We start from the raw sequence: 24,920 nt of genomic DNA, 5'->3' as shown, positions 1-24,920 counted from the left end.
AATGAGGGTAAGAAACAATATGGAGCTTGGTTAAGGGCCTCTGCAGCCAAGGAGAGTGACCTGATTTTCAAGAAGTAAGGAAATGAAGAGCACCAGGAAGCTGGTCTAGCAAAGCAATCATGGAGGAAAGGAGGGAAGGTTCGGGATGAGACCCTTTTGAGTCAAGAAAAAAATTCAGGATGAAGGTCAGAAACTTACCATGGTATGGCAGGAACTAATTTTGGAAACTGCCATGCTTAAACCAAATGCATCAGAGAAGGGAAGACAGTAGGATGTTAGAGACCTGACCTTTACAACAACCACAACCAAAAAGGAAAGTCAGAAAGCACTTTTCCAAGGGGAGGTGGGTGCTAACCAAATCAGTGAAAGAAGAGTATCCCATGCAAATGTTTAAGGAAGTTGAAATGCAAAGAAGAGATACTAAAAAGCTGGTCCATGCAAAACTAAACTCGAGGGACCTAAAGGTCCAAGTAGCACCCCTAAACCAATACATGACTGAGTAAGTCAAAGAACTAAGGCAGTCCAAGAAGAGGTCCAGCTGGAAAATGAGGGCTTGTGACAACTGCTTTGTTGGGCTCAAGTTAAGCCCATCAAAGATCAAAGCAAACATCTCAAACCACAAAAAGGGGCCCATGAAGTAGAACCAGGGAAGATATACTAGCTCCATAACCAAGAAGGCAAGAGAGGAGGGGAATGACCCAATGGAGCTACACAACTCTGACATGGTGGAGGCTGTCCCACAGCCCCACCAAAAGCCATGAGTTGTCTAAGTTGGAACTATCGTGGGCTTGGTAATCCACTGACAGTTCAAGATCTGCATCAACTGGTGCAGTCAAAGTTCCCATCCTTTGTTTTCTTCATGGAAACAAAGTGTAGAAGAAACAGTATTGAAAAACTAAAGAGGCAACTACAGTTTGCAAACAGCTTTGTTATTGACTGCAAGGGGCTTAGTGGAGGGTTAGCTTTTCTTTGGAGTGAAGATGTGGAGGCTAAGGTCTTGTCATACACTCAACACCATATCTCTCTACTAATCCAAGGGGAAGTAGGCAGTAGGGAGTGGGTTCTAACAGGCTTTTATGGCAACCCTGACACAGCAAGAGAAAGGAGAGCCCTTAAGGCTCTCAAACCTGCCTTGGACAAAGGGTGGGTATGTATTGGAGATTTTAATGAGGTGCTTAGCTTAAGAGACAAAAGTGGAGGTAGGCTAAGACCTTTCAACCAAATAAAGGCCTTCAGAGCAGCTATTGAAGCCTACTCGCTATCTAATACAGGATATATTGGTAATAAGTTTACATGGGCCAATGGAAGGTCAGGACAGGCCTTTATTAAAGAGAGGATTGATAGAGCTTTTTGCAACATTGAGTGGTCTGAGATCTTCCTATACTCGAAATTCTATAATCTAGCTTTAAGTTTAGATCACTGCCCAATTCTCATTACCATGGAGCAGTTTCAAGTTGACTCAACTAGAAATGACAAACCATTCAGATATGAGGCCAGGTGGGCCTTGAGGGAAGATTGCTATGGGGGAGTAGAGAAGGCCTGGAACAAACCTAGATAGGCAGATAATAAGATACACTATGCAATTGAAGGCTTAAACAGATGCAAAATGGACTTGGTCCAGTGGAACAAACAACATACTGGGGATCACAAGAAAGAAGTTAAGAGACTTTAGGAACAACTATCTGAGTTACAAAAGGAAAATGAAGGTCAACTCATAGGGACTATCAAATAGGTGCAAAAAAAAAAAAATAAAATAAAATAAAGAAGAAACTTGAAGAAGAACACATCAAATAGAAACTAAGGGCCAAACAAAAGTGGCAAATGGAGGGGATAGAAATACAAATTTTTTCATCAATGTTCCACCCAGAGAAAGAAAACAAACTAGATCAAGAGACTAGTTGATGACAATAGGCAAGAAGTTACATCAAATGCAGGAATCTCAAATTTATTCCAAGAGTATTTCCAAAATTTATTTTCTTCTTCTAACCCTATGAATATTGCAGATTGCCTTGAACCAATGGAGGCTTCTGTTACTGAAGACTAGAATAAAATGCTCCTCATGCAATACACTTAGCAGGAAGTGAAGGCTACGCTCTTCGAAATGAATGGATTTAGCTCCCCTGGCCCTGATGGGTACCTTGCAAATTTCTACCAAAAGCACTGGAGGTTAGTGGGTGATCCAATAAGTACAACAGTTCTTCATGTCCTTAATGCACAAGGCAGCTTATCTGATATAAACAACACCTACATTACTCTAATCCCTAATAAAAAGACCCCACAAAAGTCTCTTAGTTCAGACCCATATCACTTTGCAATGTGATAAACAAGGTGATCTCTAAAGTAAAGGCCAACAGACTCAAGAAAATCTTACCCACCATCATATCCCCTCTTTAGTCAGCCTTTGTTCCCAATAGATTAATTAGGGATGATGAGATTGTGGCCTTTGTAGCCTTGCACACAATGAAGACTAAGATGATAGGTAAGGAGGGGTACATGGCCTTGAAGTTCGACATGAGTAAGGCATATGATCGAATTGAGTGGTAGTTTCTAAGGAAAGTTATGCACAAAATGCGTTTCTGTCATCAATGGGTGAACCTTGTCATGAGATGCATTGAAACAATTCCCTATGCCATTCTAGTCAATGGAGTTCCAAAAGAGGTTTTCCACTCAACAAGAGGCATTAGACAAGGTGACCCCCTTTCACCTTATCTCTTCATACTATGTGCAGAAGCACTTAGTAAACACATTGGGAAAGCTGGGGAGACTAGCATTATTCATGGTGTAGCAATAGCAAGAGGCCCACTTTGAGTTTCCCACCTTTTCTTTACTGATGATGGCCTCTTGTTTTGCAAGGCAAATGCCTTTGAGTGGGGGAGGCTATTTAACCTATTGAAAGTCTATGAAAATGCCTTGGGAGAGAGATTAAATACTAACAAGACTTCCATTATTTTTAGCAAAAACACTTCAAAGGTGACTTAAAATTACATCCTCTCAATTGTTGGAATGAAGTCTTCCATGACTTATGAAAAATATCTTGGGTTGCCATTTGTTGTGGGGAGGGATAGAAACAAATCATTTAAAGGAATCCTTGATGCAGTCAGCAAAAGAATTAGTCGATACAAGGTGAAAAGCTTATCTCAAGCAGGGAAAGAAATCTTTATAAAAGCAGTAGTCCAAGCCCTCCCTACTTACACCATAAGTGTATTCAAGCTTCCCAAAACCCTGCTGCACTCCATTAATAGCATCATCAACAATTTATGGTGGGGCCAAAAGGAGAGGGAACACAAAATCCATTGGGTTTCATGGAAAACAATGGAAAAGGAAAAATCTATTGTGGGTATGGGTTTTAGGGACCTCGAGTGTTTCAACATGGCATTGCTTTCTAAGAAATGCTAGAGACTATTGCAAGAACCTGACTCAATTATAGCAAAAATCTTAAAAGCTAAATACTTCCAAAATAATTCCTTCATGTCAGCAAAATTGGGATCAAAACCATCCTTTTTGTGGAGAAGCTTCATGATTGCTCGATAGGTGGTGAAAGTTGGAACCTGCTGAAGGATTGGTAATGTAAAAGAGGTTCAAATTCGATGGGAAAAATGACTTGGTCACCTAGTGCCAAGCAAGGTCCTAAGCCCAGTAGCTCAACTTGACGACAAAGCAACAGTTTCTGAGCCAATTGACCACAATTCAAACCAATGGAAGCATACACTTGTGAAGGAGGTTTTTGAGGAAAAGGAAGCTAACCTGATACTACAAACCCCCATCAGCTCCATGAATACAAGGGATAGAATGATTTGGAAAGGGACTAAGGATGGTAGCTTTTTAGTAAAAAGTGCCGACCACATGGAAAAGACATGACAACAAGCAGAGTTGGGCCAAGCTTCTTGCATCAACAAATTCAAAGAATTTTGGCAGAACCTATGAAACCTATAGCTTCGGCCTGGTGACAAGGTTTTCTTGTAGAGGGCATGCCTAGAGGCTCTTCCAACCCAATCCAATTTGCATAAGAAAAAGATAATAGATCGTCCACTATGCCCAATGTTGCAAGGAAGAAGAAAGTGTGATTCATGCCTTGTGAAGCTGTGTCTCAGCCAAGGATGTCTGGTGTCAAGCCTAAAAAAAGTTAGAGAAAAGCTCCCTATACAATTCTTCCCTAGTGGAACTTTTTGATTCTCTTATCCACTTAATGGACAATCCTTTAATCCAAGAATTTGTCATAGTGGCTCAAAGAATTTGGTGGGAGAAATTGCTTTGTATTCAACAATGAGTTTTGTCATCCAAACTCAGTTATAAGAGAAGCTAAAGCCACACTTGCATTGTTACAAGAGGAGGATAGCAACTCAACCACCAAGTCCCCCAAGGCTTGCCCATCCCCTGATGTATGGATTCATCCCTCACTGCACTAGCACAAGATCAATTGGGATGGCTCAAAAGACAAGAAGAAAGGTTTGATAAGAGTTGGAGTGGTGGTGAGCGATTGTGAGGGGCATGTCATAGCTACCATGAGACAAAACAAGCACTTGTTCCCAGACCCCTTGATTGCCGAGTCATATGGTGCACTTCAAGCCATCAGATTTGGCTTGGACTTAGGCCTTAGACAAGTCATTTTAGAAGGTGATTCCCTGCAAGTTATTAATACACTCCATGATGACAAGGAAGGTGGAAGCAGTGAATTGATGTTCATGTCTGAAACAAAAACTTTGATGAATCATTTTGCTAGATGGGAGGTTTCTCCTGTTAGGAGAAATGGCAATATGTTAGCCCATGTTTTAGCAAGAAATTCTCTTTCCATTTTGGATTTGATTGTAACAACGGAGGATGTTTCTCATTGTATCTCTTCTTTAATTCAATGAAATGGTTCAAAAGTTTCCCTTCAACCAAAAAAAAAAAAAAAAAGAGGAAGAAAGATTACTAAAATTGGCGAGTTATATGTTTATTCTAGAAATAACTAATATACAATATACACATTCGATTCTAATTGTTAGGAGTAATAATAACAGATAAAGTAGTATAATTATAAATTTTCAAAAAGAAATAAATTATAAATTGTTTAGAATTTAAATATATAATATGTAATGGTTAATAATTTACTTTGAGAAGTGTGAGAATGTAAAATCAGGTAATATTTTACATTTTTTTATTTCTTATAATGTCTTTAAAAAAGGAAATTAATTAATCAACACTTTTTCGTTCTATTAGACATTATATTGCCTTTTCTTTTGATTATTTTACATATGAATAGTTACAAATTTGGAATTAAAAGCTATTTGTGTTTTAATAATGTTTAAAAAGAAGGTTATGAAAATTTTGAAGTAAATTAAAATTATATGGTTTTGATTCTTAAACTAAAGAGTTAAACCACTTTTGGAGTGGTGTAATGATGAAATCATTGCTTGTAGTACTAAATAACATAGTCTAGAACATATTAATATATACCAGAACAAATACGATCTTTTCCTTTTGTGAAAAGTTATAAAACTCTAATGAATAAATTTTACTATTTTCTACTTTGTAATGTTAAAGTTCTATTTTAAATAAATTCCACAGTTTTATACTTTGTAATGAAATTTTATTATTAATATTTGCATTGTTAATTTATGCTTTAATTAAATTTTAAATTTCAATATAGGTGAACCATGTCCTCTCCTCTTTGAAGGGTGAGGTTTCTCTCCTCTCTTGGTGAGGTTTTCTCCTAGACAAAGCTAGTGTCCCAATACTGGTAGGTGTAAAAGAGCTTTTACACGATGGCTGAAGAGTTATCTCGCAGGTGGGAATCTCTAAAGCTCACTAAAACCGAGCAAGACGAGATAATCATTAATGAAGAGATAGTGTTTGGTGCAAGCATTAAAGGCGAACATTGCCTTGTGGCCATGGTTTTCAATGACAGAGCTATTAATAGAGAAGCCTTCAAATCCACCATGGCAAAGGTATGGAACCCTGAGGGATGGCTCACTTTCAAGGAGATTGGTTTGAACAAATTCATCATGGAGTTACAACTAACCTCTGACAAAGTGAAGGTGGTACGAGGAAGACCATTGTCTTTTGATCGACCCCTTATTTGCCTCAGCAAGTCCAATGACACCCTCTCCCTCTTAGAGGTGCAGTTTCAGGTGGAGCCTTTCTGGATACAAATCCACAACCTCCCTTTGGCAGGGATGAACAAAAATGTTGGGAATCTTATTGCGACAGGCTTGGGCACAGTTTTAGATATTGAGGTAGATACCAAAGGCTTCAGTTGGGGTAGGTGCTTGCAAGCAAGGGTTGAGATTAATGTCACCAAGCCTCTCCCAAGAGGACAATTCATCAGATTTGGAGCTCGACAATACTGGTTAGACCTCAAGTATAAGCATTTACCTACAATCTGTTTTAAGTGTGGCCGTTTAATGCATGGGAACGATACTTACTCAGTTTCAACACAACACCCTCAGACCAAGGAACAATATGGGCTGTGGCTTCATGCATTCCCATCGATTACCAAAAGTACATTAGCCAAGAAATATGGTCGCTCTACCGAAAACAACCACCATGAACTGTCATGGAGAGGAAGCTCCAAGGAAAAAGCTACCAGGAGCACCATAAATGGTGATATACCATCACCTACAACTACAGTGGCTCATGTCTCGAGCAAAGCAGCTGAACACCAGGATGTCACCTCACTCAATGGAAAAGGTGGCGTCCTAAAAAAGGGTCAAGTACAAGTAGTTGAACACAGTCCTTTTGTTGCCAAGGAGTTCGTGACATGCCACCCAGTTGGTTATTATAGTATGACACATAACAACTTCTCCAAGGAGCCTGCTATGAGCATGACAAATCTGGTAAGTCCCCTTCCCCTTTCTGCCCTTGACTCTGTCAAAGAGGATATGTTGTTGTCTGACCTTTCACTAAACCAGAATCCCCCTAAATCACCTAGCCTTGGCCATCCCTCTGACTCTAATGCCACAGACCTTGAAAACACGACCCCAACCATATCAACACTAGACCAAAGGGCCATTGGAAAAGGAAAGCCCGAGGACATGCCCCTGCCCTCTTCGATATCTCCAACTACACCCTATCCTCTCCTTTGGTGGCCTCTACCAAAGGTACAGCCACATATATGGTGATCACTCGATCCAGTAGCACCAACAAAAACTCATACCTGTCCTAAGCAATGAACAAGAACTTTTGGTGAAGACTGCCTTGTAATCCCACCAACCCCAATGATATGCTTGAGCTGGAACTATCGAGGGCTTGGGAACCCTTGAACAGTTCACAAGCTTCACCAACTTGTGAGATCAAAGCATCCCGACTTACTTTTCCTTATTGAAACTAAGTGCAGCGGAGAAAAAATGGAATATATCAAAATAAAATTGGGTTTTGATAAATGTTTTTGTGTAGCTAGTAGAGGGAGGAGTAGGGAGTTGGTTTTGTTATGGAACTCAAACACTGAAGTTGACATTCTGACCTACACCAATTGGCATATCTCAGTCCTTGTTAAAATGTCTAGTGAAAACTTAAAATGGCAGGTGACCAGGTCATCCCATGGCATCAAAAAGACATGAAAGCTGGAACCTGCTCAGAGTGTTAATACCTGAGTCCAACATCCCCTGGCTTTGCCTTGGAGATTTGAATGAGATTACTCATCATAGGGAGAAGTATGGGGCATCCTCCAGACCATACAGCCAACTTGTAAACTTCAAGAATACACTAAATGCTTGTGGTTTATTTGACTTAGGTTACACAGGTGATAACTTCACATGGTCTAATAACCGTGAAGGCAACCAATTTACAAAAGACAGGCTAGATAGGGCCCGTGGCAACTCCTCATGGCTTAACCATTTTGACAGCTATGTTGTAACCCACCTATCCAGCACGCAATCTAACCACAGACCCCTTCTTCTCCAAACCAAACACCTGCACCGAATCCATACCAAGAAGAGGCTCTTTAGATTCGATTGTGCTTGGACGAATCATGAGGAATGTTCTGATCTCATCTACAAGGTCTGGCATTCCACAACATCAAAACCTAGCCCTTTAAATAGAACTTTGCAAGGCCTCAAAATCTGTCACAAGGAGTTGAAAGTTTGGAGTAGCTCGAAGTACAAAAACCAAAACCAGACTCTAAGGAAAAATTGAACTCCTCAACCATCTACAAGAACAGAATGATGGCACACTAACTGAGGAGATCAGAGGGTTGGAACAAGAGATCAACTGTTTGATGAATGACCAAAATTTAAACTGGTAACAGAGGGCTAAATAGGCCCGGTTAAGGGATGGGGATAGAAACACAACCTTTTTTCACCAATGTGCAAGCCAAAGAAGGAAGACCAATACCATAACAAGGATTCTATCTAACTCTAGTCAAGAGACAAAGGATCCTCGAACAATTAGTCAGGTCTTCCAGGTCTTTTTCAAGAACCGATTTACCACATCTTGTCCAACCAGAATTGAAGAGTGTTTGCCCTAATGAACAAAGTGGTAACTGATGAGATGAATGCCCACCTATCCTGAGCCTTCACTGCTGAGGAGGCAAAGGAAGCTATTCTAAGTATGAACCCTATTGGATCACCTGGACCTTATGGTTTTCCTACATTATTTTTTCAAAAGTACTGGAGTTGAGTTGGTCAAATAGTCTATGAAGGTACTCTAACAGTCCTGAATGAGGAACACTGGGATAATCAACTCAATGAGACCCACATAGCCCTCATTCCTAAGAAGATTAATCCATCTCAAGTCTCTAATTTTAGACCAATAAGCCTCTACAATATTTTCTACAAAACTATTGTAAAAGCTTTGGCTAAAAGCTCAAAAAAATATTGCCCGAGATCATCTCACCAACTTTCACAGACAATGTGATAGTAGCATTCAAATCCTTACATACAATGAAAGCTAGACTGAAAGGAATGGATGTTTACATGGCTTTAAAACTTGATATGAGGAAAACCTATGACTGAATAGAGTGGCATTTTCTGGGGTCTGTTTTGAAGACCATGAGTTTCCCTACATCTTGGATCACTCTAGTAATGAAGTGTGTCACTACTGTATCATACTCCTTGATTATAAATGGGCTACCACAGCCATCTTTCAAACCCATTCGAGGTATTAGGCAAGAGGACTCCATCTCTCCTTACCTTTTTATTCTATGCACAGAAGCTTTGAGGTGCCTCCTTAATAATGCAAAACACATGGGCTTCATTACTAGTCTCCCTATCAAGAGGAACCACCTGCACATTAACCATCTATTTTTTGCTTATGATTCTCTCTTATTTTGCAAGGCCAATTCAATTGACTGGAGCCATCTTTACTATCTACTGGAATCCTATGAGCAGGCATCAGGACAAAGACTGAATAAAGATAAGACATCTATCTTTTTCAATAGCAATACTAGATTAGAGACAAGAGACACTATTACAAGCATCGCAGGGATCAAAGGGACAAACTCATACGAGAAATAATTGGGACTCCTAGCTTTAATAGGAAGATCAAGAGGTCAGGCATTGAAAGGAATCTTGGACTGGGTCCAGTCCAAACTCAATAGCTGGAAGACAAAACTTTTGTCACAAGCAGGAAAAGAGACTTTGATCAAAGCAGTGATTCAATCAATACCAACATACAGTATAGGCATTTTTAAACTACCTAAAAAGCTGCTACAAGATCTCAGCAAAAAGGTTAGATCTTTCTGGTGGGGACAACAGGCTCAACAACACAAAATCCATTAGATTGCATGGAAAAAAAAATGAGTCAATCCAAGAAATTAGGAGGCTTTGGACTGAGGGACTTCAAGAACTTCAATAGTGCCCTCTTGGCAAAATAATGCTGGAGACTTATCTCATCCCCAACATCCCTTGCAGCTAGAGTGTTGAAAGAAAAGTATTTCAAGAAAACTAACCTCTTTTCAGCAAGATCTAGCACAAACTCTTCATACCTTTGGCAAAGCTTTATCTCTGCCATTCCACTACTGGATAGAGGATTAATATGGCGTATTGGTAATGATGAATCAACAAAGATCTAGTTGGACAAGTGGTTACCACAAAAATCCACTTTCATGCCCCAAAGTTCTATCAGGTTTCTGCCTGCAGATACAAATGTGGCAATGCTCATCGACAGACAGACAAATCAGTGGAACTAGCCACTAGTTAACTCCATCTTTAATCAAGAGAAAGCTGCCACCATCATCAAAATCCTTCTTAGCCCTTACCCTAAGCTAGAGAAGTTAATATGGAGGTGCACCACCTCAGGTGAATTCCCTGTCAAAAGTGTATATCACGTAAAAATAGAATAATTGACCAATCAAAACATGGGCCAATCCTTTATGGCCACTAGGGAAACCAATCCATGGACTCGATTGTGGCACCTCCTCATCACTCCTGCAGCAAAAACCTTCCTCTGGAGGACATGTTGATGGCTTGCCCACTAAAGCAAAGTTGCACCAGAGGAAAATCACTGAAGATGACTCCTGCCCAATTTGTCTATCCCAGCCAAAAATAGTTGAACATGCATTGTGGTCCTGCCCCTCACCCCAAGATGTTTGGTGCAACAACTAAAGGAAACTTCAGAAAGCAAACCTACAACCTCATACTTTTAGCAACCTTGTGGAGATGCTCATCGAAGACCTTGATGCTAAAGAGATGATGACTTTTGCTCTAACAGCATGGAAAATCTGGTGAAGGAGAAATGACCTTGTCTTCAAATAGTCCTTCCAGCATCCCAACTCTCTTCTTCAGGAAGTAAAGTAAATGGTGCAGGACCTCCTCTAACTCCAACAAAATGCAAGCACACTACCTAAAGCCTAGTGTACACCTCCTTAATGGACGGCTTCCCCCTGAGGCCAACTGAAAGTCAACTGGGATGCTGCACTTGACAAGACCCAATGCAAAATTGGGCTTCGAGTTGTTATTAGGGATAGCGAGGGCCAGGTCAAAGCAACCTTGAGGAAAACCCGAGATATCTTCTCTAATCCTTTGCTAGCATAAACATATGCAACTCTTGAAGCCTCCCAATTCTGCTAGTCACTAGGCTATCAAAATCTACTACTGGAGGGAGACTCTATACAAGTGGTCAACTATCTAAAGGCAAGCTCAGATTCAGATTCCTATGTGGGTACACTGATTAGGGACATTAAAGCAACCTTAAGTTCCTTTACTTCATGGTCTGTAAGGCACGTTGTAAGAGCTAGCAACACTGTAGCTCATGCATTAAGTAAGAATGCACTTGGCATCAATGAAAGTATCTCTTCTATGGATACTATCCCCCCTTGTATTAGAACTTTGATATGAATCAAATCTATCTGAGGTTTTCATTTCAAAATAAATAAATAAATAAATTCCAGCATTTCTCTTTGGGTTAAAAAAATTAATGAAATAGATCTAGATGTTTGTTAAATCTCATTAATTCTTTTTGTGGTTGTGGAGATTCTTTTCAATTGGAATATGATTAAAATTTGTTTGTATGGTCATACATGACAACTGTATGTGTATTTGTGAGGTAAAAAAAAGGATAGAAACGAGAGCTTTTTATGTAACCAAAGGGTTTTAGTCCCGACATAATGCTCCTGATTTTATTTCCTTCAATATAGTATGCTTACGAGAATTTAAAAGTACAATTCTTATGTAGCCTAATTTTTATACAATTTTTTTTTTATCAGATCAATTTATTTGTTATATTTTTGCAATGATTGTAGATGTACCGTGGTCTTTCAAATATGGGAACTACTCAAATAAATGAAATTCTGTTATAAACCGACTTGTATGACAACATTTAGCCGTCATAATTGACCTCCTGTAGCCATCAATTATAACTGCTCGTAGTCGTCATAATTAACCGTCCTTAGTCATCAATTATGACCGCCCGTAGCTGTCATGATTAATTGTATTTAGCCGTCAATTATGACGGTCAGGACCTCCTTTGTACTCCTATATATATAGGTATCCTTCAAGGTTTTCAATATTGAATCCTACACATTCTTTCATCTCTCTTTCCTTCTCTCTCTCTTTGTCTTTCGCTCTCTCTCTTTTCATTAATTTAATAACACGTTATCAGCACGAGATTCTGTTGATTCTGAAGCTAGTGGTCTTCTACTTCAAGTAAGTTTTTTAATATATTATTTGCAATCCCCAATGTGAGTATTAAAGATTATATTCCTTATTATTACTTGATAAAATTTTATGTTTATTCACATAATTTACATCTCAGTTATATTTATGGTGAATTAAAATTTCTATAATTTACATTTTAGTTATATCTGTGGTCAATTTTTATTCACATAGTTTATATACAAGTTCTATTTATTTTTTATACTTGTTATGAATTATTGATGATAAGATTCATCTTGAAATAGAAATGAAGCATCCCTGAAGGATCGTCCCAAACCAATAATTTTATTGAGTATCTCATAATAAAAGATCTATTGATTCTGTGAGATAGTTTAAAGGAGTGATACATGTACCAAAAGCTCATTATGATTAATGCACCTAAAGTTGAATAATTGAAATTGTGTAGAGAAAAGCCACTAAAGAATATTTGTTTAAAATGAATGCCTCAAATATGCTCTTGAAATAGCAATATCAAATGCGAAAGTTTACAAGATATTTTAAATTTATATCTTATCTTCTAGTGGCTAAACAAAATAATAAACTTTTGTTAAGAAATCATGAGTCACGTCCTACTAGTTCAACATCATTCCCTGAAGTGAATGGTATTGGATTTATATCATTCCCAGAAGCGAATGGTGCATTTTTTTAAAGAAACCAAGAGCTTGGACGAAGTAATGAATATCTTTATAGTACTTCTATGATTTTGGGCCAGAAGCTCATATTAGAAAAACTACCAGTTTTCTCTTTGAGATGATATTATACAACTATTGAATCAAATATTATAATGCATTAAAAGTGATATGATTCAAAATATTTGTATATTTTTCATGATTAACTTGATCATCCGAATTCAATTACGATAAGTTGAATAATTTTCTTATGGAAGTCTATAAAAGAATAAGAAGATTCTTTTACTATAAAGTCTTCTCACCATAAGTGGAAAGAAAAATTTGTTAGAAGCAAATAAAATGAAATAATTCAGATGAAAATTAAATTATGGATGTGATAAGATAAAAATGTCTCATATTCTAGCTGCTAAAATCCAAATGAGGATTAAAGTCCTCATAGGACAATTAAGAAATTTAGCAGTCTAATGAACATAAGACATGTCTAAAAGCACGTGAGACCTATTGATACAAAAGATAAAACATCCCGAAAGAGAAAAACACAAAGAAAAGAAATTGGTACTTCTGAAGAGGCCGTACTCACAAAATAAGCAATAAAATCCACCCAAACCTTCTGTACAAAATTCTTTTATAATAAAAACTCATAAAGAGTATAATCATCTTGAAGAGTACCTCTTGAAAAGATTTTTCATGAAATGTCTTTCCTTGAAGAGGGACTGGTACTTGAAAATAACGAGATCTCAATACATTTTATGAGTATTGGAGAAATTCTGGATAGAAATAAAACCGTTGTCGATAACGTATTTTCATGTAAGATGGCACTTGACATTACCAGAAGTAATGAAGAAAGTGAGCCAAGAATTGTCGAAGGATATACCGACGTAAAAATATTGGCCAAAATAGAAAGAAATAATTCCTGTAAAATTGACATCACTAGTAAAATGTGATACATATGAACTCATAGTTCAAACATCTAAGAGGTGATGCTTGTTGAATATTAGTGGATATTTGTATAAAGGAAATGAAAATGTGATAAATAAATCACGAGTCGGTTTCTCATAGAAATAATATTGATATACTTTTGAAGTAGATGAAATTATATTAAGATTTTTATTAGCTTGATAGTTACCGAGAGTTTGGGTATGCATAATTAACTGCATATTTATATAGATTACTAGATATGAAATGCATGAAACATATAGTCCTGAAGTACTTATTCTATCAAGTTCTAAAAATTCTTATATGATCTAAAACAATCTAAACGCATGTGGAACAAGCTATTTTCCATATATTTTCAATATTTATATTAGTTTTTATTGCAGTTTATATAGATAATTTAAATGTCATTGAGGTTCCAGAAGAGCTTATGAAAACTGCACATATTTGAAATATAAATCAGAAACCCTTTCGGCTTCGAGTGAGAGATGAATGAAATTATTAGTTCTGAAATATTATCTCTTAAATGCAATTAGTATTTCAGATTCATATGACGGTTTTGTAAGAAATGTGTATTATTAAAGGAGAAATAAAAAATAGCACACAGAACATCTACCAGAAGATAGAATCACAATATGAATATTTGTAATATATTATTTTATTATCTCGAAACAAAATTATAGAAATTTGAAGCTCTTTGCCTCATTTTTTAAACGATCTTACTCTTCAAAAATTTGCATGGCATTCCTATTTAAAGAAGTAGGCAATTGAAAGGAAAGTCAAGCAAGGATTTTAAATTTCTATTTTCTTGTTTTATTGCTCTATTTTCATGTTGGATTCTAGAAGAAGTCGCTGAAGGATAGAAATTTTCTCGTTGAGTTTATCAACCTCACAAGTTTTGGATTGTAGTCGCTGAGAAAATGCGACAATGGTTTATGAGTATCGGGTACCGAGACTTACAAGCTCGTAGATAGCATCATTATTTGACTTATTGGTCAAATCATTATTATATTGCATTATAGCACCTACGGTAGAAACAGAAACAATTGGTGAACGAGACATAAAATACCTCATATATTGATTATAAGAAGATTGTTAGGCCATTGCAGAGTAAGAATGCAGACTAATTACAGAAGAGTGAAGAAAATGGAATGCGAATGAAGATGAGCTGAATATTTCTTTTATAAAGAAAATTACGAAAGCAGGACAAAATTACATATATTGATAGAATATACACTAAACATAAATATCCTACAGTTATTTACTAGGCTGTGAAATTAAAAACAGCTTGCCCATACTCTCTTAGAAGTTAGACTTTTCTAAATATCCGCAACGATATTAAATGCAGTTTGTCCTTATTCTCTAAATATTTGGACTTCTTCAAATATTCGTTGATGCTGATCTTGAAGATTACGAGCATATTGTTTTAGCGCCTTATTCTCCTCCTTCAGTTTATTGTTCGTATGACTCTTTGCAAAGAGCTTCTAACGTAATTAAGATATTTGATTATTGAGTTGGTTGACCTCATTCACTTTAGCTAATAACCTCCAAGACATGGTCATAATAGAGGCAAAATATTGAGCACTAAGAAATCTTAATTTTGAAACGACATCAGAATAAATATATCCAGAAAGATGAATCTCTGCTCCTATCATAGAGTAACATCCTCAGGTGAGTAAAGGAAGGACAAAGCACCTCTATTGCTTCATAGCATCTTTCATGAAACATCTTTCTACAAGAGACAAGAGATGTAATATCATAACTTTGCGGCGCCTGACAGCTACAAAAGAGCTGTAAAATCCTACGATGGTTGTCTGGTCTAAAAAGGTGGCCACCATTTTTGTTGAATATGGAGGTTGGCGGCTTAATTTTGATGACTTATCCACTAGCTATATTATTTACAAGAACTCCAGAAGAGTACAACTCTAGAAGAGTAGTGAATTTAATGTTAAAATGATCTTGAATCAATATGGCAAATTTGTTTACCAAAACATTACCAACTATATCATTTAAAGAGTTGGTATACAATATTGAGATGCATCAACCAAAGACCTTTCATTATAAAGTCTTGAAGAACTTTTATATAGACAAAACTTATCACCTGAGTACTGCAATGGTTGTTCGATCACTTGATGTGCATAAAGACCCATTTTGTCCTTGTGAAGATGATGAAGAAATTCTTGGTCCTGAAATACCTTATCTTAATGCAATTGTAGCCCTAATGTATCTTGCAAATTGCACTCGGTCTGATATTGTATTTTCGAAGATATTGGAATGGTATTAAATATGTCATTCGTTATCTTCGAAGTACGATTGATATGTGATTATTTTATCAACATAGATCAAATCCACAATTAGTTGGATATACGGATTCATGTTATCTTTCAGATCTACACAGAGAGATCATTGCAATTCATGAAAAGAAGTGTGAAATTGATGTCAAGCAGATACGATCAAGTGATAATTTGGCAGATTTATTTACTAAGATATTACCAACTGCAACATTTAAAAAGATTGTGCAGAACATTGGAATGCAAAGACTTTAAAACCTATCATAATGCATTTTTCAGGGGGAATAAATGTTTTGAAGACTAGTGTCGATTGTACTTTTTTTCCTTCATTAAGGTTTTTTTCCATTGGGTTTTCTTTTGTAAGGTTTTAATAAGGCAATCCTAAAGTGCTTGGCGGTACACATGAACATTGTACTTTTTTTCCTTCATCATTAGTTTTTTTCCTACATGGTTTGTCCTTGGCAAGGTTTTAACGAGGTATATTCTTTATATGTGGTCATCCAAAGGGAGAGTGTTATAAACCGACTTGTATGGCCACCTTTAACCGTCATAATAGCAGTCATAATTGACCACCCGTAGTCGTCAATTATGACTGTCCGTAGTTGTCATAATTGGTCTTCCTTAGCCGTCAATTATGACCTCCCGTAGCCTTTATAATTGACCATCCTTAGCCATCAATTATAACGGCCAAGACCTCCTTTGTATTCTTATATATATGGGTATCCTTCAAAATTTTTAATATTGAATCCTACACATTCTTTCATCTCTCTTTCCTTCTCTCTATTTTTTTGTTTTGCTCTCTCTTTTTATTAGTTTCGTAATAAATTCCTAATTTAGGTAAAGAGATGAGACTTGAGTTTTCCAACTTCTCCAAAAAAATTTCATCTAAATTTTAAAGACAACAGTAATTTAGAGCACCGGACGAGAATATCGTATCTCCGGTACATTAAACACCTCAATCTCTTTCTCTGATCTGTAATGTTATAATTAATAATTATATTGTTATTAATAGTCCTAAAATCTGCTATTTTAGGATCCAAAAGGTTACGATCCCCTGGATACGATCCCTCTCCGTAAGGTAGAGGTTCTCTGCTTTGTCCTTGGGCAAAGCTTTCGTCTCTTGAACGATAGTTCATAGAGTGGTTCTAGAAATCCTGTGTTTTATTATCTTCTTTGTTCGTACTGACTAATGGCCGACGAGCTAGCATCGATATGGAGCTCTTTGAAGCTAACAGAAGAGGAGCAGCAGGAACTGGTCCTGCCAGAGGAAACCTTCCAGTCCATAAAAACGAGAGGCAGTCACTGCATCTTTGCCTTCCACCTGTATGACAGAAGTGTAAACCGAGAGGCTTTCAAGTCCACTATGGCTAAGGTGTGGAACTTGGAAGGTTGGATCACCTTCAAGGAAATAGGTTTCAACAAGTTTCTCATAGAATTTCAACTGCTTTCAGATAAAAGGAAGGTGCTACAAGGTAGACCATGGTCATTTGACCGGCACCTCATTTGCTTAAAGGATTTCGAAGATGATTTGGCCCCAAATGATATAAGTTTCAGAACAGAACCATTCTGGGTACAGTTACATAATGTACCATTCGCGGCTATGAATGCAGAACAAGGTGTAATACTGGGCTCAGTAATCGGCAAGGTGCACACAGTAGAAACAGATGACCAGGGCTGTGGTTGGGGAAGACACCTCAGAATAAGGGTGGATGTTGACATTAACAAACCTCTCCCTCGAGGGAAGTTGATCAAAGTAAGAGGAAAACAGTGTTGGATCTATTTCAAGTATGAACGCCTCCCAAATTTTTGTTTCAAGTGTGGACAACTTATGCACATGGAAGGCAAATGCCCAAGCCAAACCACTTCCAAGCAATCCCAGGACCAGTATGGTCAATGGCTGCGTGCCTCTCATGGTCCCTCCCAGAGTTTCTCAACCAAGAAGTATGGTGGTTCATCGGAACAATCCTCTCAGGACAACTCCTCCCCGGTGCAACCAAAGGCAGCTGAGGCCCAAAAGGTCAACTCGGGATGGTCCAGTTTAGGGACAGAGGGGGTAGCTACCAGCAAGAACACTGCAGAAGGAAAACAGAAGCAAGGTAGTGGCCTTACCCCGACATGTCAGACTGACCATACTTGGAGCAGTACAGAAGTAGAAGCCAACTATCCAAACAAAGATCACGATGGTCTATCTCAGCAAGACAACAGAGAAATCAAAAGGAAAGAGACCCCATACCCCTCCTCTAGGCCTCTGACACAGGTAAGTGATTCTGAACAAATCTCACCTTTACTCTTACAAAATAGTGATATGAGGGTAGAGTATAGTACACTACAAAAGACTCCTAGTAACTATAAGCTGAGCAACACTGTGCTACTTAAGGAAAACTCGACCAAGGAAAGTGGAGAGGGAACTAGAGAGGCTACTAAGTGGAAAAGGAAAGCTAGGGAACAAGCTCCCATCCTAGCAAACATTACAAACCAACAGCTCATACCCACCCTTTCCCCGAACCTCAAAAGGGTAGCTTATGGTACTGAGACCAGATCCAGAAACAGGCTGTCAAAGAAACAGAAAACCGAGGTGGTATCCGAGTCGAAACAAACCAATGAACCCGAGGTGGTGGCTGTACAACAGCCCCACCTATCCAAATGATTTGCTTAAGTTGGAATTGCCGGGGGCTTGGGAACCCCCGGACAATTCATGAGCTTCTCCAACTGGTGAAGACTAAGTCCCCACACCTGGTTTTCCTCCTTGAAACCAAGTGTTCTAGTGAAAGGATGGAAACAATCAGAGTTAAATCTGGTTTTGATAATTGTTTTGTAGTAGGCAGTGTAGGAAGAGGTGGTGGTTTGGCCATGTTGTGGAATTCTAGCCTGGAGGTGAAGGTTGAAACCTATACCAACTGGCACATTTCAGCTCAAGTAAAACTCCCAAATGGTGACAAGTCATGGCAACTAACGGGTTTCTATGGGCATCCTAATACAGCAAAGAGGTCAGAAACGTGGCAAATCCTTAAAGCATTAAAACCAGCCCCCCAAGTCCCATGGTTGTGCTTTGGAGATTTTAATGAAATAACCTGCTTAAGTGAAAAATTTGGGGCAGCTATGAGACCTTATAAGCAAATCACGGATTTCAGGAAAACCCTTGCACTATGTGAGTTAAATGACTTAGGTTTTCAGGGTGACAAGTATACCTGGGCAAATAATAGGGAAGGAAGCAATTTCACCAAGGAAAGGCTTGATAGAGTACTCGGGAACTCCTCCTGGATTGACAAGTTTGAAGACCACTCAGTACAGCACCTAGCTACGTACTCATCAGACCACAAGCCTCTATTGATAACCTTGCAAACAACAAACAACAGGCCAAGGAAGACAAGAATGTTCAGATATGAAGCCAAATGGAAAACAAAGGAAGGGTGTGAAGCTACCATCAAAAGATCCTGGGAGGATATCCGAGAGTCTAAGGACAAACTTGGCAGCTCATTGCAAGGTTTGAGAAGCTGCAAAACCAATTTAAAGAAGTGGAGCCAATACCAGAACAAGTTAGACCAAGCTGCCCTACAATCAAAAACTGAACTGTTGAACCTTCTAAAAGACCAAAATGAAGGCCAGTTTCATGATGAGATTAGAACTATCCAGAAATCTGTAGACCAATTACTAGATGAGGAAAACACAATGTGGAAGCAAAGAGCCAAACAGGATTGGCTTAGGGAAGGTGACAGAAATACTGCCTTTTTTCATAAGTGTGCATCTCAGAGGAGAAAACACAACTACATCAACAAGCTTCGAAATGTGGCAGGTCAGGAGGTAACTAGTAAGGAAGGCATCTATAATGAGATACAGAATCACTTCAAAGCAATCTTCACCTCTTCTAAACCAACAAACATGCAAGCTTGCCTGGACTCTCTTCCTTGTAAACTTACTTCTGGAATGATAGCAGTGCTGGGTCAGAAATTTACAGAAATGGAGGTTAAAGAGGCCATTTTCAGTATGAAGCCTTTGGGCTCCCCAGGGCCAGATGGGTTCCCAGCAGTGTTTTTCCAAGATCATTGGTTGACAGTGGGTCCTAGGATTACACAAGCAGCTCTCTCAGCCTTGAATGACAGCAAGTGGTCAGCTGGGGTGAATGAAACCTTTATTGCCCTCATCCCTAAGAAAGCAAACCCTCTACAGGTCGTAGATTTCAGACCTATTAGTCTTTGCAATGTTTTTTACAAAATCATTGCAAAGACTATAGCCAATCGGTTAAAGGAAGTGCTTCCAGATCTCATATCCCAAACACAGGCTGCTTTTGTTCCAAACAGACAGATCACAGACAATATAGTTGTGTCGTATGAGGCTCTACACACTATGAAATCTAGACTAAAAGGAAAAGAGGGTTATATGGCACTCAAGCTCGACATGAGCAAGGCATATGATAGGATTGAGTGGCCTTTTCTGAGGGAAGTCCTGAAAAAGATGGGTTTTGATCAGCATTGGGTCAAACTAATAATGAATTGTGTGGAAACAGTCTCATACTCCATCATAGTGAATGGGGAAGCTCAAGAAAAGTTTGTTCCATCAAGGGGGTTAAGGCAAGGGGACCCTTTATCCCCTTATCTGTTCATCATGTGTGCTGAGGTGTTAAGTTGTATGCTAAACCAAGCCGAGAGCAACAGGGTCATCACTGGCCTACCAATCAGGAAATCCAAGCTCTCCATCAACCACCTGTTTTTTGCAGATGACAGCATCCTTTTTTGCAAAGCCAACTCCATTGAATGGAGCAACCTCTACCATTTGCTGGAAAAGTATGAAAGAGCTTCAGGCCAAAAGCTAAACAAAGAAAAAACCTCCATTTTCTTCAGTTCAAATACCCGAGAGGAAACCAAGGAGATAATCATCAACATAGCAGGGATAAGGGGCACTAATATGTATGAAAAGTATCTTGGGTTACCAGCCCTTGTGGGAAGGCAAAGGAGCCAATCTTTCAAAGGCTTAATAGACAAAGTGCAGTCAAAAATTTCCAATTGGAAAAACAGATTTCTGTCCCAAGCGGGTAAGGAGGTTCTTATTAAAGCAATAGTCCAAGCCATACCAGCATACAGCATGGGTATATTCAAACTTCCCAAGAACTTAGTGCAAGAACTAAGCAAACTGGTCAGGAATTACTGGTGGGGGCAACAAAATCAGGAATCCAAGATAAACTGGGTGAGCTGGAAACAGATGAAGAAGGGTAAGAGCAGTGGGGGACTCGGCTTCAGAGACTTCTCAAATTTCAACTTGGCACTATTAGCCAAGCAAGGATGGATGATTGTCTCCAATCCGTGTTCACTAGCAGCACAAGTACTAAAAGAAAAGTATTTTCTAGGTGGCTCATTCCTCACGGCAAAAAAAGGTCACAACTCTTCTTTCATATGGCAAAGTTTCTTGGCTGCTAGACCATTGTTAAGGGAAGGGATGGTAAGCCGAATTGGGAATGGAAAATCAACTGAGATATGGAAGGACAGATGGCTTCCCATTCCTTCAACATTCAAGCCTCAAGATTCAGTAAGGTTCATGCATGAGAGTACCAAAGTATCTATCCTGATAAATGAGCATACTGCCCAATGGAAGAGGGACCTAGTAACCACCATGTTTTCCAAAAGGGAGGCAGAGGCTATTCTGAAAATCCCCATCAGCCCACTGCTAAAGCCAGACAGCTTTTTTTGGAGATGCTTAGCTACAGGCACCTTTTCAGTAAAGTCAGCTTACCACCTGAAGAATGATATGGAAGATAGAGAAAGGGGACAGACATCAAGAGCCACCATTCAACAGGGCCCGTGGTCTGGTATTTGGCGTTTAAACATCCCAAATGCCACAAAAGTTTTCCTGTGGAGGGCATGTCTTAATGCACTCCCCACCCGAGCAAATTTAAAGGCAAGGAAGGTAGTGGCAGATTCAGCTTGTCCCATTTGCTTCCAAACATCTGAAAACACTGAGCATGTGCTGTGGGAATGCCCCTCAGCAAGGGATGTGTGGTCCATGAGCAGTAGGAAGCTTCAAAAAACCAGCATGGACTCCCCTTCCTTTGCAGAGAAATTAGAGGGCTTAATAGAAGCTAAGGAGCCAGAAGAGCTTCAAGTGTTTGCAGTAACAGCCTGGAACTTATGGAAGAGGAGGAATGAAGTGATCTTCCAGGGTCACCTCACTAATCCATCTGTAGTAGCAAGCCAATCAAAGCTAATGGTAGACGAATTAAACAAGCTGTCAGTGAGCAAGAAGGCAGGGGTGCTGAAACAACAAACCAACCAAGCGTGGGAGGCTCCCCCTCAAGGCAAAATTAAAGCGAATTGGGATGCATCAGTAGATAAAGCATCGGGCAAAGTTGGAGTGGGGGTCATTCTTCGTGACTGGAATGGCAAAGTGGTAGCTTCTTTGTGTATGGTGCGGGAGTTGTTCCCTGACCCTCACATGGCAGAAGCATACGCAGCTTTACAGGCAGTTATGTTGTGTAGTTCTCTTGGTCACCGGGATGTGGTTCTGGAAGGCGACTCTTTGCTGGTGGTAGAAGGCCTAAAATCTCAATCAGTTGCTCTCAATTACGTGGGCCAGATTGTGGCAGATGCCAGGGAGATTCTCAGCACGTTTAGTTTGTGGTCAGTGAGGCATGTTGTAAGAGCAACCAATGAAGTTGCTCATGCCTTGAGTAGGGATGCTTTTAATTTCAGTGGTAGTACCACGACTTTTGTACACATCCCTCCTTGTATTCAAGCTATGATTTCATAGATATTAATGCAAGCTTCGTTTCAAAAAAAAAAAAAAGATCCAAAAGGTTACGATTTCAAATACCAGAGAAACCAGATTTCATGCTTCATCTTCTCAAAGAGAATGGGTTGACCACCAGCCAAATCTCCCAACTTGTCAGCATACAACCATCGTTGCTGTTGTCTGATGCTAAGAAGACCCTGTTGCCCAAGATTGAATTTTTCCGTTCTATTGGGTTTTCATGCTCCGACCTCCCTAGGTTCCTCTCTTCAAACCCTCCTCTGTTGAGTAGGAGCTTAGAGAAACGTCTTATCCCCTGTTTGGATTTCCTCAAGAGCATACTTCTTGAGGATGAGAAAGTTGTTTCAAGTGTCAAGCGTGCACCGTGGGTTATTCAATTTGATCCAAGAAAAAATATGATTCCTAACATCGAACTTTTGAGACAAGTGGGAGCGCCTCAATCTGCTATCGCTTTCTTGGTTACTAATTTTCCCTCTTCAGTGCTCAATAAGCATACTAGGTTTGCTGAGCTTGTCCACGAGGTAAAGGAAATGGGATTTAATCCCTCGAAAATTGTTTTTGTTGAAGCAATCCATGCATTTGCGAAGATCACTAAATCAAAGCTGGAATCAAAATTGGAGCTTTATAAGAGGTGGGGTTGGTCGAAGGAGATTGCCCTCCTAGCCTTTAAAAGGCATCCAAATTTTATACTTTTATCAGATTAGAAGATCACAAAAGCAATGGACTTCCTTGTAAACGAAATGAATTGATCATCATTAAATATTTCCAGAAATCCTACAGTGATAAATTTCTGCTTGGAGAAGAGGATTGTACCTATATGTTCACTTATTCAGATTTTGCTAGCCAAGGGATTGGTTAAGAGTGATTTGTCCTCTTCAACTTTCCTGCTACCTGGTGAGAGGTGCTTTCTGGATAAGTTTGTGATCAAATTTCAAGATATTGTACCTGAACTGCGGAACGTGTATCTGGCTAAGATGCATCTTTCTGGACTTGGGAATGCAGTTGAAGAAGGTATCTGGAATTTTAAATAGAGTCATTGACTGCTTTTTTCTCTTTCTTATTTTTATTTATTTTTATAAATTTTCATTTTTATTTTATTTTCCTCAGAGCCCAAATGATTGCATCGTAACTATCTTATCAAGCCTTTTAATGTCGGTGGTTCCAAGTGCTCAAGGCACAATACACTGTGTACTCAGTGAATATGCTATTTCTATTCTGATGAATTAGTCTGTTATTATATTTTATTAAAATGGAGTCTTTGGATAATTTGTTGTTCTCTTAACAAGATCATCCTTGCAGAAGATAGAAAGATGGGTATGGTTACTGCATCAATAACTTCTGTGTCTGGCTTGTCTTTTCTCCATTATTAGTGTATATGCAAATTTATCAGATGCAATCCGAAAAAGCCATTAATCCAGTGGTGTAATTTACTGTTTTTTGGGCGTGTTCTTAAGCTTGGTGATATTGTGGTGTCATTTAACCCCAGTGGGTTGGCCCAAGTGGTGAAGGTCTTGGAGTATCACTTCCCTCAAGGTCTAAAGTTCAACACCTTATGGATGCACACAATATTTTGGGGCCACACTTCTTCCAGTGAAAAGCTAGAGATTTTACCAATTTCATGGAGGAAAACTTCCGAGAGTGTGGTGCACGGGATCAGGATTTATTCTACAAGTGGGTCCAAAGGGCCTTGCCTTGGAGAAGTTCCCTGACATAAGGAAAAAAAAAAATTGTGGTGTCATTTTTATGGTAGGCAGTGTGTGGATGTTAATACTTTAAGTTCTCTACTATATACTCATTTGTAGAGAGTGATCCTTTACCGTCATCAAAGGACTCTACTTAGGGGAATTCCTCATGTACCATAAATTCCAAAATGGCTTCTAGTGGTAGAAGTTATGCTTATGCATGCCTTTGCCGGCCATTAGCTTTGTGCAGTCTAAGATTACGGTTGCCTTCTTAAAGTTTGACTTACCAGTAACTTATCTCACGCTGGGAGAAATGGAGGCTTGTGATTGTGGAAAAGATAACTGAGACACATATGGAAAAATAGGCTTGTGAAAGTAAATGGAAAGCTGCCTTGGCCTGGCCTGGGAAAATTGAGAATTCCACAATTTGATTTTAACTCAGCTTCAACATATTACAGCTACATTAGTTGATTGGACATGGCAGAAACCTCATCATGATTAGGAACTTAACTAGGAAGTAGGAATTTTCGGGTGGGGTAGTTCACCCTGGGAACCCATCTTCTGAGGGCTTATTTAGCC

At 38.9% G+C, this 24,920-nt stretch overlaps 3 protein-coding genes across 3 annotated transcripts; all 3 read left to right on the top strand.

Moving 5' to 3' along the window:
- Positions 1-757: 757 nt before the first annotated feature.
- Positions 758-1,558, top strand: LOC122274426. The gene has a single exon (XM_043083467.1). It carries the CDS (start codon positions 758-760, stop codon positions 1,556-1,558), a length of 801 nt encoding a protein of 266 aa, XP_042939401.1.
- Positions 1,559-17,110: 15,552 nt separating this feature from the next.
- LOC122274425 lies at positions 17,111-18,568 on the top strand. The gene has a single exon (XM_043083466.1). The coding sequence runs from the start codon at positions 17,111-17,113 to the stop codon at positions 18,566-18,568; it is 1,458 nt and encodes a 485-aa protein (XP_042939400.1).
- Positions 18,569-22,739: 4,171 nt separating this feature from the next.
- On the top strand, positions 22,740-23,690 carry LOC122274424 (transcription termination factor MTERF6, chloroplastic/mitochondrial-like). Its single transcript, XM_043083465.1, has 2 exons — positions 22,740-23,332; positions 23,429-23,690. Exons 1-2 carry the CDS (start codon positions 22,740-22,742, stop codon positions 23,688-23,690), a joined length of 855 nt encoding a protein of 284 aa, XP_042939399.1.
- Positions 23,691-24,920: the final 1,230 nt, after the last annotated feature.

Source organism: Carya illinoinensis, chromosome 8 (assembly GCF_018687715.1).
Source record: "Carya illinoinensis cultivar Pawnee chromosome 8, C.illinoinensisPawnee_v1, whole genome shotgun sequence".
Lineage (NCBI taxonomy): Eukaryota > Viridiplantae > Streptophyta > Magnoliopsida > Fagales > Juglandaceae > Carya > Carya illinoinensis.
The sequence above is the reverse complement of the archived record's forward strand: the minus strand, read 5'-3'. Positions and strand labels throughout refer to the sequence as shown.

What these genes read in the sequence shown, in the direction of transcription:
- LOC122274426 (XM_043083467.1), top strand. Translation starts at nt 758, where the DNA reads ATGAGTTGTCTAAGTTGGAACTATCGTGGGCTTGGTAATCCACTGACA.
- LOC122274425 (XM_043083466.1), top strand. Translation starts at nt 17,111, where the DNA reads ATGGCCGACGAGCTAGCATCGATATGGAGCTCTTTGAAGCTAACAGAA.
- LOC122274424 (XM_043083465.1), top strand. Translation starts at nt 22,740, where the DNA reads ATGCTTCATCTTCTCAAAGAGAATGGGTTGACCACCAGCCAAATCTCC. An exon ending in GCCCTCCTAGCCTTTAAAAG is followed by an intron (nt 23,333 to 23,428) that starts GCATCCAAATTT and finishes AAATATTTCCAG; the next exon opens with AAATCCTACAGTGATAAATT.